This window comes from Poecilia formosa, unplaced genomic scaffold (genome assembly GCF_000485575.1).
Source record: "Poecilia formosa unplaced genomic scaffold, Poecilia_formosa-5.1.2 Scaffold106, whole genome shotgun sequence".
In the NCBI taxonomy this organism is placed as follows: domain Eukaryota; kingdom Metazoa; phylum Chordata; class Actinopteri; order Cyprinodontiformes; family Poeciliidae; genus Poecilia; species Poecilia formosa.
Genome location: NW_006800045.1, coordinates 90,201 through 109,072, shown reverse-complemented (window position 1 = coordinate 109,072; position 18,872 = coordinate 90,201). Strand labels below are relative to the sequence as shown.

At 39.0% G+C, this 18,872-nt stretch overlaps 2 protein-coding genes across 3 annotated transcripts in view; both read right to left on the bottom strand.

The window, feature by feature from the left end:
* The window catches only part of LOC103143265 (receptor tyrosine-protein kinase erbB-3), a 23,967-nt gene extending 23,052 nt beyond the window's left edge, over positions 1-915 (bottom strand). The window contains exon 1 of the mRNA XM_016675084.1: positions 515-915. Within this exon, the coding sequence (XP_016530570.1) occupies positions 515-608 (94 nt within the window). The 5' untranslated portion in view covers positions 609-915. The remainder of the gene's footprint in view (positions 1-514) is intronic.
* An 8,156-nt stretch (positions 916-9,071) lies between these two features.
* On the bottom strand, positions 9,072-18,230 carry arf3b (ADP-ribosylation factor 3b). 2 transcript variants are annotated; one of them, XM_007559646.2, is made up of 5 exons: positions 18,141-18,230; positions 14,793-15,024; positions 14,598-14,708; positions 14,382-14,506; positions 9,072-13,098 (listed from the first exon to the last, which is right to left on the bottom strand). In XM_007559646.2, the coding sequence occupies exons 2-5, from the start codon at positions 14,938-14,940 to the stop codon at positions 12,937-12,939; spliced, it is 546 nt and encodes a 181-aa protein (XP_007559708.1). In that variant the 5' UTR covers positions 14,941-15,024; positions 18,141-18,230; the 3' UTR covers positions 9,072-12,936. The 2 variants fall into 2 exon arrangements, with proteins under 2 accessions (XP_007559708.1, XP_007559709.1); XM_007559647.2 differs by having other exon boundaries at positions 18,097-18,165.
* Positions 18,231-18,872: the final 642 nt, after the last annotated feature.

Below are 18,872 nucleotides of genomic sequence, written 5' to 3'. Positions count from 1 at the left end.
ATAGATAGATAGATAGATAGATAGATAGATAGATAGATAGATAGATAGATAGATAGATAGATAGATAGATAGATTTTCTCTCTTTTACTTGACTAGCAAGCCTGAATAGTTTCTCTACTATTGATTGAAACAAAACAAAGGTGTTTTCAACATTTCTTAGATAACCTTTCCACAATCTGGGGCACATACTTTGGCCTGACTGTGACTCCCGTGGTGGTTAAAAAGGTTGGGCTCTGTCGCAAAACCTTGAAACAATTGAGACAAACATGATAAAGCACACAGAGTCGTGGGAGAGGTGCAGGTGACTCACAGCAAACAAGTTTCACGTTTGCGGAACAGGTTTTTTTTTTTTTTTTTTTTTGAAAAGCAGGTGTCCTCCCATCGCGATTGAAGCTCTGTCTGCTGTGGGAGTAGGGCTATCGCAGAGTAAATGTTTTAGCTTATTAATTAGGAACATAGTGTGTGGATGCCTATGTGTGTGTGTATGTGTGTGTATGTGTGTGTGTGTACCCACCTCCATCCGTGTCAGCGCAGCAGAGCTGGAGAGCGCACAGCAGCAGGACGCAGAGCACCTGCTGCACCTTTCTCTTGAGAGCAGTCATCCTCATTCAAATATCCGGGCTCATGAATTTCAAACAAACATCACAAAATCATCTGGAAGGGGGGAAAAATATTCCTGTCATCCAAAGCTATCCTGCGGGATTTCAACCCGAGACTGTCCATTTAGATCAATAAATTCCTCTTCGACTAATTCCAGTTGGCGTTTCCTCTTCTTTACTCCTCCTCGCTTCCAGGAGAGGTAAGGTTCAAAATCGAGCCCGTGTTTTCAGCTCGGCTTTGAGCTGTGAGCTGGAACTTTACGAGCCGTCTGCTCCGGTCTGACCTGGAGGAATCACTACGGCTCAGTGACAGCAGCCAATCAGCGGCGGGAGCGGCGCTTTCTGCGGCACTGATTTATGTGGGCGGGGCTTGTGCGCCTACCTGTAACCCGGACTACAATCTCAGACTACCTGACGCTTCTTTTTAGCCGCACTAAATGTTTTAGATAATCAAACAATTTTCAAAAAGCAGATTTCAGATGATTATTTATGAGGAGTTAATTAACAACTAAAATATTAAGTGTTCAAATAGTTTCTCTGCTATCAGGCTATTCTTTTATTTTTATTTCCTCCAGATCTCATTTTCAAGAAGGACCTGGGCAGAAATCTGCATCACACAACAACCTGGCATGTAAAAATATGTTCAATGTTTTTATTTTTAAGTCGTTTGAGTGTTTCCTTCTCTTCTTCTGATCAATATGGAGGTTTTGTTGCATTACATTTGGATACATACAGACAAATTCAAGCATTTAGTGTATCATTGAACTTTTAGAGTATCATTAACTTCATCAGGAAGTGAAATATTATGTAAATTAATCACACGCAGACTGATGTTTTGAAGCTTTTATTTCTGCTAATTATTATAATTTTCCACTTACAACTAATGATAAGATGATCTTTAAGATTAGAGCAAAAAAAACAAAAAAACAAAAAAAAAACACTTGAACTTAGACTTAAAGTATTTTAAATACAGAAAAAAGGCTTGTTCAGAAATGGTGCTTTTATTCTGACAAGCATCATCAGATACATATTCCAAAGTACTGAATATGGCTGTGTGTTATGTTTATGTATGAGTCATTAATAGTTTGGTTTGAGAATGCACGTTTGAAAATGAAAGAGTTTTTCACACCAACCTCGACCTGTGGGTCCAGGGTTTAAGGTCCCATTAAGCCTAATAGATTTAATTGTCCTATGATATTTAATAACTACTTCTTCCACTCTTGGCGGCAGCAACTGCCTTCAAGTGTTTGCAATAACTGTATTGTAAAAAAAAAAAAAAAAAGTCTCTAGTTTACGGTAAAATACAGGCAACTGTGGTTGCCAGAATTTTACCATATAAATACAGTAAAAAATTGTATTTACACGGTAAAATTCTGGCAACCACAGCTGCCGGTATTTTATCGTAAATTACAGACGGTTTTGTTGTTGTTGTTGTTGTTTTTTACCGTGTGGAGAATCTCTGACTGAATTGGTCTCTTCCTCCTCAGTCTTCAGCTTCTTTAGGGACATGATGTTTTTTAAAATCTCTTCAGCCTCCTTCATGTTGGCAGACAGTTTTTATTTAGATGCTCAGTCAGTGATCATGCCTGAGACTAAGTAGTAAAACTGAATCATAATTGGAGAAATCATTTATCAAAGATTAATAATAATAATAATAATAATAATAATAATAATAATAATAATAATAATAATAATTCATGGTTTAAAAATCTGGTACTTTTTCACACAAGGTTGGGTTGGATTGATTTTATACATTTAATACACAGAATCATGATTGTTTTGGTTTAAAAAAACTAATATTTGTTTACTGATCTGAAATATTCACATGTGATTAATAAACAACAAACAGAGGAACTCTGTAAAGAATAAATACTTTTTACAGTACTACAGAGCTGCATTTCTTTTTCTTGCAGCATGGTTCAAAATGACATTTGCTACATAAGTAAACTGGAGTTTTAAAAATATTTCTGTACTTTTTGTCACTTCTCAGTTAAACACTGGCCACAGAAAGTCAGAAACAGTAAAGACTTTGAGAGAAAAGCCGTCAGCTGCTATCTGGGTCTGGTTCATCGTTGTTCAACATGAAACTGACCGAAAACATTTTGTAAAATACGTAGTTTTCTGTGTTTTTTTTCTTGTCACAGGTTGTTTTTATATTTTTACCATGCAGTATGAAGAAGCTGATTGTGACAGAACAAAAAGAAAAAAAATGACAGAGTGATTGAGTTTATTAAAGCAGGGTTTCATCTGGTTTACAGGTAGATAGGTTGCATTAATGAAGTAGAAGCTTGTATTTGACCTTCGACCTTTTGGATTCTTTGCTAGGGTGGGTCGCTTCCAGTTGCTTTACCTCCAGTAGTCCAAAGTGAACGCTGCTGACTAACCAGCACAAAATGACGAATTGAATCTCATGAAAAATCTGTAGCAAACTGAAGATAAAACATTGGAATCTGAGAGATTTGCAAAAGAGGAATCCGCTGGGATTCCCCAGGAGACAAGAAGCGGAAACCAGTAAAAAATAAATAAATATTTAGCTGATCAAAAGGTACTTTTGATCAGCTAAATTTTGATCAGCTGTAGATTTTTGAGGATTGTAAAGTAAAATCATATGATTTTGTCCTCAACTGCAAATCTAATGGATAATCTGCGGCAGAAATTTCACTTGATGCGCTCTCTCAGTCAGACTGAGCTGCAGAACCGCTGGTGTCAGAACCAGCCTCATAAGGTTCTGACAAAGGGGAGAAGATGTGTTGATTTTAGCAGACAAAGTTCTTATTCATGTTTTGTACATGAATAAGTAAATAGACAAAAGACAATAAACAGCATCAGCAAGTCAGGAGTGCAGAGAGTGAAAGTAAGACTGTACAGGTGTTGCATGGTAAATTAACAAAATATATTATCAGAATTACGCATAAAAAGTTTTTATATTTAAGTGGAAATAGCTAGCTATGATAAAAACTGCTCATTATACATTGCGTCCAAGAGAAACAGACGACATTCACACTGCAGCATGAAGTGATCTAAATCCTTTTTAATTTTTTTGGCTTTATGAGATTTGTATTTGATCTTTTTGAACGACACAGATCCAGTTTTTTCAAACGCGACCCAGGCCACTTGGATATGTCGTCCTAAATCTGATGCGTATCTAATCTTTTCAGATGTGACCCGTGTCAAAATCTCCATGAAGTTTCATCAGTATATTTCATTGATGTGCCAATTTGTAACAAGAAAACTGAAAAATGACAAGGCTGCAGCTGTTAATGGTCAGCAATGTGATCTGTAGTTCTTCACTAGAGTGGGTCTCTTATAAACCAACTTGTCCATCGTGACAAATTGCTCCAACACATCTAGACTCATCCATGGGATTCAGATCTGTGCTCTGTTAAGGCTTTTTGCCCAAAGTGAGGCTTGCAGCAGATTTCTTTAAGTTATTCTTCTAACACCAACATGCTGCTCTTCTTTCATGATCCCATGAACCCAAACGAGGTTCACGGCGCCTGAAGCAGCAAAACAGCCCCATAACCTGATGCTCCCACCAGCATGTTTAACAGTGGGAACTGTGTTTTTTAGGGCTGAAGGCCTCTCCCTTCCTACTCCAAACAAAAGCAACATCCCTGAACCCCTAGAGCTCAAGTTTATTTTCATCAAACCAAAGAACAAACTTCCAAAACAAAGCGCCACGTTTCAAGTCTTCAAGGGCATTGATGCGCCGTTGTTCAGGAGTTTGTTAAAGAGCTTTCATAAAAGTCTCAACTCCAGAAGAGGCGAGCTCATCAACAATCAGATGCTGTGGTGGCGCAGGGGCAAAGCACAACCTATGTATTGAGGCCTTGGTCCTCATGCTGGTGGTTGCAGGTTTGATTCCTGGCCTGGTGACATTTGCCACATGTCTTCCCCCTCTCTCATTACCCTCTTTCCTATCAAACTACTTTCAAATAAAGGCCACTAGAGCCAACAAAACCTTTAAAAAAAAACAATCAGACCCTTGGATCCTTGTGGATGTTTCTGGCTATTTTTCTCTCCAAAGTTTTTCTGAAATACTGCGCTTACAGCCAACAACATAATTTGTCTCCTGATTCTTTGCAGTGATTCATCATACAGCTGCTCTACACACCATGAAATATTTGGGAATGACAATTTTTTTTTTTGGTATAATGAATTTGCTTCTTACCAAAAGTGTCAGAGTAGTCCAAGTGTTCACCTGAGGAATCAACGCTGATTGATGTAAAGAAAGGTCAGGAGGGGTAAAAATTTTGGCCTTGTCATTTTTCAGTTTTCTTGTTAAAATTCGGCACATCAATAAAATATGCTGATCAAACTTTATGGATATTTTGTATTTGTATTTTATTTTATTTTTTGGAAGCAACACAATTAGAAACAGTATTTGTTACAGTTTCATGTGCTTTCACACTAATAAAATAATAATTTTGACAACTAAACTGAGCTGAAAAATCAGAACTAAAACCCTTGCTCCTCACAGAGGCAAACCTCACAGGAAACAGGCAGCTTTAAACAGACTGGAACAACGAGATCAGACTCCGATGTTTCCATTCAACCGAGACAATCCCAGTCCAGAGCCTCACACGGCACAGAGAGGTCTCAACGCAGAGGATACTTTGCTAAGATAATTATATTAAAAGATGGTGGAGGACACAGATGTACGACACACTTTTCAGATTTTTTTGGTGACAAAAACAGAACATCATAAAACCATAAAAAAAAAAATAAATAAAACCCGAGTCTGACTAGAAATCTGTTGGACTAACAATGTCTTGGGGAAAGATATGAAAATGTTCAGAATGTGTTGAGGTGAAAACTCCAGCAGCTCTTTAACTTTATTGATAGTCCAACGTGTTTCAGGATTAATATGTTCAAGGTGTAAATATCTCTGCAAAAGACTTTGCATTTATTCCAAATGTCTTTTCTGATGAAAAATATGAACTTCTCTGTTACGCCTTGTAAAGTGTCAGTCAAAGTTGTTTTGATCCCTTGTTTTTCTTCTTGTTCCTTCATGTAAAATTAGCTTTATCACCTCAATCAGACAGGGTGAGTCAGCGTCTCACTCGTCACCTAAAAACATTCGTACTGTCCACTGCAACAAACAACAACAACAACGACTAAGATAGCTTTAAATGCTCCTCTTTACCTGTTACTCATTGTTTGCTGGCACGAATCTCCTCCTTGGCCTCCCATGGAGACTTTGACCCCCTGCCACTCCTTTCTGCTGAAGTTCTTGAGGTGTAAGATCTCTTTATTGCTGCATCACAGTATTGCTGCTGCACCAATTTACTGCTGGACTTGGGACTATGGTTTGTGCAAAACAAGAGCAGAAGATTGTTTAATTTGCTTGTAAGAAACATTTCTTCCTGGTTGAGATAAGTTATCTTGCTTTGGTTTAAAAACAAAAGGACCTTAGTTTAAAAAAAAACAACAACAACAACCTAAGGAGTGGACAAACGGGCCAAACCGCTCTGCGGTAACTGGTTCTGCCTGCACCTCCAGTCTCTCTCTGGAACACAAACATCTTGAGTTGCTCCATCCAACAACATTTACTTTCCTGTAAGAAGGTAGAAAGGTTGTTCAAGACAAAGGTTAATATGTCACTTAGTAACAGGAAGGGATTATTAAATATAAAAAAAAACTGCTTCTTATCCCTACAGATCACTGCAAAACAATTTGGTTTAACACAAATCAAATCTGTCAGATACAAAACAATCACTCATCAAAGGTTTATAATGTGAAAAAGTCAAAGAAAGTGACCCGATACTGAAAAAGGTCCAAGCGAAAATGTATTTAAGTTAAAAGAACAATTTGTTTAGGATTATTTAAAGTACTATAAAAAAGCTTGCTGTGTTGTAAGGTGACCTCTTTGATGCTGGTTCAAAACATGTTATGAAAGCTGATTATATTCCTGTGTTGGCTTTGTCTGAGGTAATTTCCTGTTCAAAGACATAAAAACCCACTGACTTATTTCACCCCTTCAGACGTCGGCTATATTGCAAAAACATATTTGTCTGCCCTCAGAATGAACTGGAGTGACATCCAATTCTCACTCCGTCTGGTTTATTATGGAGTCAGCCCACACTGTGCGGCTGTGACAGGCTTTCCACAAGGTTTAGATACGTGCGTTTGTAGTTTTTTTTCTTTCTTCCTTTTTCCAGAAGGGCATTCGTTTCGTTGGATGAGAAAACGTTGCAGACTCTGAGTCTGCATTCTGACTGATTCATCCTAAAGGTGTTCTGTCAAGCTGGTCACAAGATCAGTGCAAGTCAGTCAGTAAACTCGCACATCCATGTGAGTAAATGGTGCCTATTGGAAAGAGAAAGGTCACATACCCAAACTGTTCCCACTGTGTTGGGAAATTGTCCAAAATTTGACCAACTAATTATATTATATGGACACAAGAAAATCTTGAGCTGATCTGAAGGCCACGTGGGGTTTGGAGTGTCTGAAACTGTTCAACTCTGCTGAAAATGTACGGATTCGTCTGACCCAGCTCTGCGATTTCACGTCACTTCATTGCCGAGATGCTGTTTTCACAGCAATCACTTCCACTTTATATAAAACCGCTAACAGTTGACTGAGGGATATTTAGTTTTTACACCTGTTTTACCTGCAGCCACAGCAGCAAGTGAAACAAATGAAAGACCTGGAGGGGTCAGCAAATATATTTTGGCAGTTATACTCCATTTGATCAACATGACACAGATTTGCACTTGGAAATGCTATGATGCTCAATAATTTAGTCAAAACTTGTTTTTCTTCTATTTCTCTTATAATGAAAATAGGAGCTTTTGTTCTCTTTAATACATGTAATCAGTGCAACGTGATCTGATGCAATCAAACCAGTTAATAATGTAGAGGCTGATATTTATAGTGTTTCTAGAATAAAAAACAAAAAACAAAAGTGAACTCTATTATATTCGTAGCACTAAAGAAAACTGATAAGATGTGATGGTGTGACTGTAATTTAGAAACTGACTTTGCAGTTTACTTGAATGCGTTTGAGTTGTTTATGATCATGTCAATGTTTTTTTTTTTTTAATCCTGTCCAGAGACATTGAAGCGTGTAGCGCAGGACGTCCTTCATGTCCTTTTAGCGGAATATTGTCGCCCTCTTCTGGTCAAACATCGCAGCAGCTCATCGTTTACAAGTGAACGTACAATCATGTCCCAGAGGCTTTAAACGATATATTCTTTACAAATGTGACTACTGCAGGGTTGTTCGTTTATTTTGGCATTTGCTCCTCAATAACAAACATAGTTGCAAAGGAGAAATAAGTCTAGTCTATGGAAAGACACCAACAGGTTTAACGTGGGATTAAGGGAGGAGTCCTTGGCATGGAACCGTCATGTTTGTGTTTTAATCCCTGAGTCACTCAACCTTTGACCAGGTTCCTCATTATCCTGGATATAAAAGTGTTGTTCATCACCAAATTAATCCCTGGTTTTGACAAAGTTGTTTTTGGCGCAGGGCTTTCCCACTCTTTGGCAATGTTTTGATGCAAACCTGTGAGCTAAACCGTTCCTCCTCGGACAAAAGGCAGAAAACATGAATGGCCTCAGGACATCGGCACAGCACAGTACTTATGTTTCCAGATGTTCCTGACTCCATAAAGTGGAGAAAATTATTTCATCCGGCATGTCCGCAAGGTTCAATGGATTTTAAAATATTCTTAAAATGATTATGTAACTTTAAGATGTACATGAAAAAAGAAATTAGTCATTTAAATCAGGATTTCACTCCGGGCCGTTTGATGCCATGCATCATTGCCGGTTGTGTTTATATTACAAAATTCACATTAAAGTTGTAACTAAGTGAAAATATTGACATAAAAAAATACAAAAACAAACACTACTGACATTTTAAGGCCCCAAATTTAGATTGAATTAAAACCTTTGAAGACGCAGCAGAATCCCTAAACACAGCATTTTTTTAATCTAAAAGTTCATGACTCTTGTTAAAAAAAAGTAGAAACAACAAATGAAGTCATGTTCACTTGAAATATTTTCTTTAACTGAATGTTTTCTTTTAAAGGGCAGTAACACTTTAAAATTAGGGTAGTCTATTGTTTTTTCTGCTCGTTTCTGTAAGGATCTTAAAAAATACTTGAATTACCTTTTTTTATTTTACTTGTTCACCCCATTCTGATTTATAAACAAAAAGTAATTCATGAAAAAATATCAATATGCTCAACTGGGCTTTCATTTTAGATATAAAGTCAACTTGAACAGAAATGAGTCCATGGAACAAAGTTTAATTATTTATTTTTACTTAAAATTCCCCAAAACTTGTGCTGTCCTTAAAACACCTGACTTTTTTTTTTAATTGACTTAAAAAAAACTATTTTGGGTTTAATTAATTGATAGAAATACAAGTTATTTCAACTTATTTCTGATATTAAGATGTACTGTCAGTTTTTTTTTTTTTTTTTTTACAAAGCATCAGTAACAACCACACCAAGCATGGGAGACAGGTTGTACAATAAACGAGTTTATTTTATTTTTTTTTAATACAGCAGGATCTTGTCTTACATCACACACAGATGTCTCCATGCATTCAGCACTGGAACTTTTTTTTTTTAAATCTACTTGTGCAACTATAATGGTAAAGAATGAATGATGGGGAATATTTGTTTCCACACTAATTACCATTGTTTTACAGACACTGTCTACGTGAAAGTTTATTTAAACCCCAAAGAAAAACTGAAGAAGAAGTCCAACCACCGAACATGAATCCAGTAAAACAGCAAAACAAAGAGAACGCCTAGTGGGGAAATGTTTGCCTTATCGACGTGAAGTGCAGTGCAGAATCTGGCTTTTGGGGGCACTGACTAATAAACAGCGGGTTGTTTTTCTTTAAATAGATACATATGTGGAAGTCAAATTAAAAATTTAACTATAAGGCCACATGAACCCCCAAAATGAATTGATCCATAACCGTATAACGGGTCAGATATCAGAAACGTACTGATGAGATGCCAGAGGACATTCAGTACGTGACACTGTTGATAGCATGTGACTGAGTATGGCACAGGGAAAACATTTTATTGACGTTTAGCGCCTTGCAAAAGTATTCATAGGGCTTTTGAACTTTATCTTTTGGTATTTGGTCGTTTTGACAATCACAAGCCTCAGTGCATTTTGTCAGGATACGGTGAGACAGACCAACGCAAAGTGATGCATGATGGCGAGTTGGAAGTAAATCTGTTCTCACAATAAAAATCTGATCCTGTCAGATGAGCTTAGAACCTACCAAGCAAAGCACTAAATGTGTCAGAACACACAACAACTCCATCTTTGAAACATGGTGGTGGCAGCATCATGCTGTGGGAAATAACTTTTTTTTGTTGTTTTCATAAAAGACAAGCCAACTTGCCAGAGTTGATAAAATAATGGATTGGAGTACAAGGTAATAATTTAAACCACTTCACACTTATGCAATTCCTTGTGTACTGACCTCCTGAAAATCCAGTTACAAACATGAAAGTTATCAAAGTTTGCTTGTGTCAATGCAGAGGTGAATACTTTTGCAAGATGTTAAAAATCTGTAGATTCTGCTGCTTTCAGCCGTGATGGCATCAGTCAGAAACGAAGGTGGAGACGTATTGTCTTTAAAAACTACAACACTGACATGTTGGTCTGCCTACTCTGCTCTCCTTTCAATAAATATGCAAACAGAACATAAACTATCTATAATTACAGTCACGTGAAGATACCTTCACAATTTTCACATTCAGTAGTTGAGCTATCAGTGACAGAATCAACAGGGGAAACGGAAACAAAAAAACACAACCTGATGCTATTTGAGGGATGATTTTGACGCATTAGACAAGCAGCTGTGTCTCACTTTAAAGGGGCGGTAGTGTGACATTTTTTAACCTTATATCATATTATAATGTCATTCCCTCATCAAAAACATGCCTGGAGAGTCGTTTTGATTCTTTCATGCATGTTTGAGAAATCCTTCAATCTCCTCCAGTGCAAAACACTGGCTCACACAAAGCATCATCTTTCCCATGAATCTTGTCCTTGGAGTTAAGCTCCGACCTCACACAGCAGTCCTCCTCCACAACTCCGCCACTCAGCTCCTGCAGACTAGCGGCAGCAACCATCAGCAAACACCTGGTGGAACTGCGTGTCTGCTGAGTTCACCACATGACCTACTTTTCAGTCCAACGCTCCTAAGAATGGTTTTAAACAGGATGATGGAGGAGCTTTGTCATGATGACAACAAAATGGAGTGTTGGGAAGCTTCTTAAAGAGACAGTGGCCCAATTTCAAGGCGTCAAATTGCAAAGTCAGGTTTATTTTAAGTCATGTTTGATACATAAAGCATTTTTGTAACAACTGAGGGCTACATAATTGTTTGATTGTACTATAAAATGATTCTATATGTCCTAAAAATACATAAGCATTTGCTGCCTCTCGATGCCGATCGCAGAGCTTTAGTCAGTTTTTTGTGGCGACAATGAGAGCAGGTTAGAGAACATCTACAAGCAGCCTCCTCATCTGGGCATTTCTGAATGAAGAAGGGCTGCTGATAAGGTTGCATCCATGTCAGGTAATTGAGAGCATGTAGCACAGGTTTAAATATTTAAAATGCCCAGTTTCAGTGCTTCAGGTTGCCACAAGCAACTGCTAACACAGCATGGATCTCAAAGGATTTCCATAATGTGGCAGAAAGAGGATGTGTCTCTAGCATGATGGGAGAGATGTTCACGAGTTATTAATTCTCTGCTGCCTGGAAGGAAACCATCAGAGCCAGCTATGATGGCATGAATCTGCAGAATGCTATTATAATGTAAAGCAAGGTTCTGCAGGTCAGGACAACTACATCAGGAAGTGAAACTGACACAGAGCTGCTGCCGTTTCTGACTCCACTTGATCTGAGTGGCAAGAAGAAAGTCTCAAAGAAAGAAAACCATCTCCTGTTTCATGTTTTCCATGTAGGGGACTGTAGGTGGGCATTTATCAAATCATTTATGATAAAAAAAAAATCTTGTAATACAAATTTAGATTTTTCGTTCTCTCGATAAATTTCAATTAACGTTTTTTTAAAACCCCACAAAACCGACGGTATTATCAGAAATGTTATTTCCGCAATTTTGTCCACTGTTTGTTTCGAGCATCAATAAATGTCAGTAACTTTGAAAAAATGATTAAGCGCAGCTGCTGTGTGCAGTTTATTGATGTAAACCACAGTTCCTTAGATAAGCGGCATCCTGAAAAAGACTAATTAATTCAAATGGGGAAGTTTTTCAAGCACAATATTTGTATTTGTGATGCCACGAATGATGTGACGTGGTCACAGCCATAATTACCTAAAAAACAAGCAACTGTTTTTCTTACTGTTATGATATAAATGCTTTTTTGTTCTTACTGTTACTGTCATAATAGTAACACAAAACATTGCAATACGTTTCTAATCCCATGTCCCCCACCTCTGCAGGACACGCAGCAAACTTGAGGAAGAAGCCGCTCTGCACCTAGCCAACATGCAGGTGTGGATAGATGCAGAGGAAAACTAACTCCACACACGGCGCTTAGCACACCACCTCCACCATGAAACATGGTGGTGGCAGCATCATGCTGTGGGGAGGCTTTTCTTCAGCAGGGACTTTGGGAAGATGGTTCAAGTTGACTGGAGATCAACAGAGTTAAATACAGGATATCATAATATTCCCCAAAATACAGCAGTAAGATTGTGTTTGTTTAGCATGTGGAGGAAGCTGCCATTCCCTCCATGAAACATGGTGGTGGCAGCATCATGCTGTGGAGAAGCTTTTCTTCAGAAGGAACAGAGAGGTTGGCCTGAGTTAATGGGATTATGTTTGAAGCTGTTTGTGATGAAAAATCCCTCTGCATCTAGACGCCGAGACGAAGTGTTGGGCACTGCTAGCAAAACGGAAAGGAGAGCAAACCATCAAAACCCGCTAAAGGTAACGTGGCTGTGTAACACACCTCTGTGACCCTGCAGGACAGGACAACGATCAATGACTCACAGCCGGAAAACAAAAACTGGACACGGCACCTACAGACTAACACAGAGCACACCGAACCAAAGAACGAGAGGTGGACGGAGCAAAAGCAAGTGTCTGCTGTGACTGCTTACGGTTAGTGTGAATCAGTGTATGTGGTTAGACATGAACCTTTTTTTTTTTCTTTAAATAACCACTGAGCACGGAGCAAAAATGAAGTCTCCCTCGAAACCAGGGTCATGTTTTGCGCCTACCATTCAAAACCCTTGCACCAAACCCTCATCCTCCATCCCCAGAGGAAAGAAAACACTGGATCGGGGTGGCTTGCTGGCTGTGTTTTCCAGGTTTGCCCCCTCTTACTTTTTGTTCTTGAGCTGATTGGCCAGCCAGTCAAGGCCCTCATAGAGGCCGTCGCCACTGGTGGCGCACGTGGCCTGGATGTACCAGTTGCGGTGACGGAGGGAGTGTAAGCCCAGCTTGTCTGTGATCTCCGCGGCGTTCATGGCGTTTGGTAAATCCTGTCAATACAAAGGGGGAAGGTTAGGATGCAACAATTTTTTCAAAGTTTTATAACCCTTAATTTCCAATGTAGCATCAATAGATATTGTCTGGCAACATTTCACGAGGTTAGAGCAAACAGAGAATTAGCAGAGACCGCTCTAGAAGCAAAGAAATTGACTGTAGTGCATGGCATTCTGGGTAAATACAACCAAAACAAACATGCACGTCTATTGTTAGCGAGAGAAATGGTTTGTGTCCTTTCGTCAAAGACAAAAGAGAAATCCTACAGTCGCTAAAATCTGATGCCACACCATTGTTGTTTACATTTCATGAAGAAAGAAGCTGCGCTCATGACGTTTCCTTCAGTGGTTCCTGATGCAGCGCCGCCACAGGTGAGGAGGGGAACAGGTTTTTCAGTTGGTTTGGTTCGTTTGACACAGTGCAGTGTGAAAGTGAATCACATCAGCTCAAAATGTAACAAATGTCGCAAATTTGGTCCCCAATCAAACCGAGTCTAGCAGATTATGAGGTGTAAAAATACCCTCAATGTCCTGGTATTTCAAATGTTATGCACTCTAACAAGGTTCTTAATCTCTTTGGAAGAGTCGCAGCCCACATCATCACAGATCCTCTTCTGTGCTCATCAGTAAGACTTATGTGCTTTTCCAAATATTTAGCCTTTTTCCACAACAAACCCACCTGGAGTGGGTTTAGTCTCAACTGACCAAAGAACATGTTTTCTAGTCAAAGTTCAAGTAGCGCTGAGAACTGTGGTCGGAAAAGGTTTTTTTTCTGGCATGCCTCGAAACAAGAGGCTGGCATGTTGATAGGCTCTACTGGTTGCTATGGAAACTTGGTGAGTATGCAAAACCATTTTTGTGATTTGCTTTCTAAAGAAACATCAACCCTTGTAAGCTTTGTCAAGAAGAAAGCAGGACTGGATGTAACAGCTTTTTATTTCCTGAGGATAAGTCCCACACACTGCTCCCTGCAGAGCTTTTAATTATGGCATATAATTACGATTTCATGCATCCGAAGCTGTGAAATGTGTATAATTATTCTTTCTATATGACTGACAGGGCTGTTCTGCTTAATTTTAAACATGCATCTTGCATTTCAATATCCTGCTGCATCTCAAACACTTTCGCTTGTTCGTGGAGGTTGGAACAGGGTCCTGAACGCTCTTTTCCTCTAACAGTTTAAACCAACTGCGACCTGTGAAAATAAATACTTGGAGCGCCACGAAACGGACGATAATCTTATATACACTGCAGCAGTTTGAAAAGTAAAGGCTTCTTGCCTGTTTATTTGCAAACACAAGGAGAACTGCATCTCTCAGCTCGTCCTCAGCCAGCATCCTCATCAGCTCCTCTCGAGCTTCGTTCACACGTTCTCTGTCGTTGCTGTCCACCACAAAGATCAGACCTGAAACAGTAAGAATAAGTCAGACCGAACTCACCGTTTTCTGAAAGCAAGCTGAGACATTTGCTGAGGCTGGCTGATTAGCTCTGCTCACCCTGAGTGTTTTGGAAGTAGTGCCTCCAGAGGGGCCGGATCTTGTCCTGTCCGCCCACGTCCCACACAGTGAAGCTGATGTTCTTGTACTCCACCGTCTCCACATTGAATCCTGAAGAAAGGGGAGACGTCATGCTTCATGTGAACACAGTGAACAACTGTGATGGTGCAAATTAATGTGATTATCTCAGCTCACCGATTGTGGGGATGGTGGTGACGATTTCCCCCAGTTTCAGTTTGTACAGGATTGTCGTTTTCCCAGCAGCGTCCAGCCCCACCATCAAGATCCTCATCTCCTTCTTCCCTATGAGGCTCTTCAGCAAATTCCCAAAAATATTCCCCATGACTTCAGAACAGGTTCTGGTGCTTCCGTCAAGGTGCTGGAGGCAGTTTGTTGTCGTCCTGCGGGGACCGACAATTAAGGGGGACTGAAAAGAAACAAGACAAAAGAATTATAGTGAACAAAACCTCTGAAACCGTTTTTCCCCAAAATGTTTGATACCAATAAGGGTGTACCTCAGGGGTCTATAATAGATAATCTGTGGTTTAGTTTGTATATTAATGACTTTCTTGAACCTTTTTGAACGATAAAAAGAAGCTACAAAAGTACTGTCAACTATAATGATCAATAGCAATGTTGGTGTACCACAGGGTTCTACGTTGACTCCTCTAAATTATTTTTACAAGTTATGTTAAGGATTTTCCTTAACTTTGTCCATCATGTGTCACTTGTTGCATAAGCAGATGTCAATGTATGTATTAGTGTGTCAATGTATGCATATTTGCAGAAAAAAACCTGCAATCTTGGTGTACCTCAGGGTTGTAAACTCGGTCCTCTACATTTTGTTTTCTGTATTAACTTTCCTGAAGTTATGTTCACCTCCAGATGACACTGTTGTCATCTGAATACCTCATTTATGTGTGTGTGTGTGTGTGCGTGCGTGCGTGCGTGCGTGCGTGCGTGTGTGTGTAGATAAAATATATAACTTGTCAGCATAAGATCTCTGATTGGTTGCTGAACCCATGTTTGTTTCTCAATGTTGATAGAAAAAAATTGTGCAAGTTATTTTGCTGTGTTAGGGAATAAACTGTAGTGCTGCATTTATTGCTTACTTTTAAAACATGTAAAAAATAAAAAAAATTGTGAAAAGAACTGAGTTTATTTTTACGGAACATAAAGAAAAGTTTTAAAACTGCAAAAGCATAAGTTTAATATTGTCACATACTGTATGGCGGGTTAAACACACACAGGAAGGGTTTGAAAATGTTGTCTATCAAAGTCAAAGCCATACCTTTACTGCTAAGATATAAAGACATTCATTTATGTTTGTAAAAAGGGATTAAATATGCAGATATCATAAAAAGATTTGTAGTCACATTGTGCCTTCAGCCAGTCAGATTCTCATACTTGGAGTAACACCCAAGGAACATCACATCCTAAATCTATAAATCAGTGTTTGTAGATGAATGAGTATGTTTTTAATTTTAACTTGTTTATTACGTGTTCATTAAGTGCAAGTTAGAAAATTATTCTACTTGATATCTTAACCTCCTAGTTTCTGCAAATGGAGATTACACTCACACACATTTACAAGTTCAACTCTGCCGATTATTGATGAATGTCTCTTTTAAATAAGTCAATAAAGCAAATGGTAAAAAGAACTACGATCCTGCACTGAACAGGTGCGGAGCGCTGTTGCACAGCGACAGTCAGCGTCAGAAGGTGACAGAGATGCATGTCTGCGCCATGACTCCAGGCAGCAGCACAATCTGTTCAAACTCCTTTCACAGCCTTTCCTTCTCCTTCACATGTTAGCTTGCAACCACGCCAACCCCTCAGAGCACATGCAGCATGTCCTACATTGTCAGGCCTCACTAGGACGCATTTAAAACACGAGCCAGGCACCATGTCACCAGATACTGCTGTAGCTAATTGCCTTAAGACACACAGTAAAACCAGACCTGTGTATTCTGAGTTTTATAAAAAGCAAAACTTGAGAACAAAAAAATATATGTTTTGCCACCAGAATCTGATGGTAAAGGGTCATTTTCAGCTGCATTACAGGATGAAAAAAAGAAACACACCAAGTTAACTTATTTTCCATGACAATACAAAACACTTTGCAATGGAAAGTATGACGAGAATTAAACCTGAAATACTGCAGGTTTTCTGCCCAGGTCAAATTTTCAGATCCTCTGTAGCTTTAAGCCTATTCAAGGTTTCCCCTAGAAAACCTGCTAAGCCTGGTGGTTGGGCGCTAGGGGAGTCATTCGTCCAGCGGCCCATCGTGTTTTTGAATTAAAAAATATTTAAAGTTAAGAGGAAATTTGAAAATATCACTTGATAATTATGTGTTATTGAAAGATTGGAAGAAAAACACCTGAACACCAACTATAAAGCCTTAAAAAATGCAAACATTTTAAAAAGACTTAAGTAAATAAGCAATGCTCAGCCTGGTGGGGACACAAGTAAAGCCTTGTGGCCCACCATGCTTATAATACACTGGGGGAAACCCTGCTATTGGAAAGCAACAAAAGTTCATAATTAATTTATGTCAGATTTTATTTTAATGCATAGATGAATCGACAGATGGATTCCTGAATGGATGGATGTTTTAGACAATGAAATGAAGGAAGTACCTATTTTTCCACACTTTTTTTCCTCATAGTTATCCATACTTGGAAAATATTAAATTAAATAATATTGAAACAGATTAAAAAATACATAATGAGCAGCAGAAGTAACTTTACTTTAAAAGATTTAACATAAATTGAATGTTTAAAGAGAAATTTCAAGAGGATTATCCTTTCTGAACTAAATGAATTGATGACATACATGGTAATAATTGTATTTGTGTGGAAATGGGTACAGTTGCTAACAATTTGATCAAATTTACGCGATAGAAACAGATACTACTGCTGCTGGCTCAGTTAGTTGAGATAACAAAAACAGAAACAGGAAATATTCTGCAGCCCTGTCCATGGTGCTAAAGAGGAGACAGAGCACCTGATCACTGCCTGACTCCAGCTCCCCTCTCGGCTATGTGGGTTTTTTATCCCTGCATAGAGGGAGGTAAGTAAGGGCAGCAGGGCCTTAACCCCCCTCCTCCCCCCGCCCAGCTCCGGTGTGTCAGGTTAGCCCGGGATGCTACGTTAGGTAACGTTACAGCCGTCCTGTGTGCCCCCGTTAGCAGCCTCAGATCCACTACATTTCACCACACATGGCTCCCCATAGCTCTGAGCTAAATTATACTAAATTATGTCAATTTATCAACTTTTTTTATAGAAACAATTGGATGCGGCGGTTGCTAGCGTTTGAACCGTCTTGATTCACCCCATTCATCCGTTTATCCATCCCTCCCTCCGCTCATCACCTCAGAGGGCATCCCGCTACCAGCGAGCCGCCCGCTGCTGCCTGAGACCGGGCGGCACCGAGGCAGCGCGGCCACTACCGGAGCGACACATCCCCCCGTATAATTCAGTCACCTGTCGGAACCTACGTGATACGTGCCGTGTTGATGGTGCGGTCGGTGTCCTCGCTTACCTTAGCCGTGCAGTCCACTACTGAAAGGTCTCACGAGATCTCCCGGAGGACAACTCGGCAACACACGAAACCTCGCGATATTTAAACTAAAGCGGCGCTATAGTGGGATTTTTCTCCCTTGTTTTTTTTTAAGGGAAAAGGTGTCTATATGCGTCTTTTTTAGAAACTGTTTTAGCATTATAATTGAGTAAGTTTGCTTCTTTTTTTGTGATAATGACCACAGATGGATAGTAACTATTTACTTAGTTACATTTACTTAGATAACATTTTGAAATAAGAAAAATAAATTTTCTTATTTCATCATCAAATAGCATATTTGATGATGTTAGCTTAGTTAGCCATGACCGGCTGGAATTGCTGGTTAGAATACTGCATGTTGCTCAGGCTACAAAATGTAGCAATAACCATATTATAATATTATAATTCAAGTATCCAATGATATTATAATTCATTGGATACTTTGTGATACAAAAAGTTTAATCTGAAGGTTCAAACAGTATGTCCTCCTGAACACAAACTTTCACTTCTTCCAATCATTTACTATTTCAATGCCCCAATCAGGGAAAGCGCATGTGTAAATTTCAGGCTTTTTTGTTTTTTTTTTAGATTTATTGTCAGCAAATATGGGTATGTACTTTCTCGTGATATTGTGATTTTTTTGAAAAAACCTTCTGGAAGGTGTAAAAGGGCATGTCTTTGTGGGTTGTGGGTCTTTATGTTGTAATTGACTGC

Bases quoted from the DNA above. Each gene is read 5' to 3' on its own strand.
- arf3b (XM_007559646.2), bottom strand. From the start codon at position 14,940: ATGGGGAATATTTTTGGGAATTTGCTGAAGAGCCTCATAGGGAAGAAG. The intron at 14,709-14,792 runs GTGAGCTGAGAT...CCCTTTCTTCAG, and splicing joins CACCACCATCCCCACAATCG to GATTCAATGTGGAGACGGTG. The intron at 14,507-14,597 runs GTGAGCAGAGCT...TTACTGTTTCAG, and splicing joins CTACTTCCAAAACACTCAGG to GTCTGATCTTTGTGGTGGAC.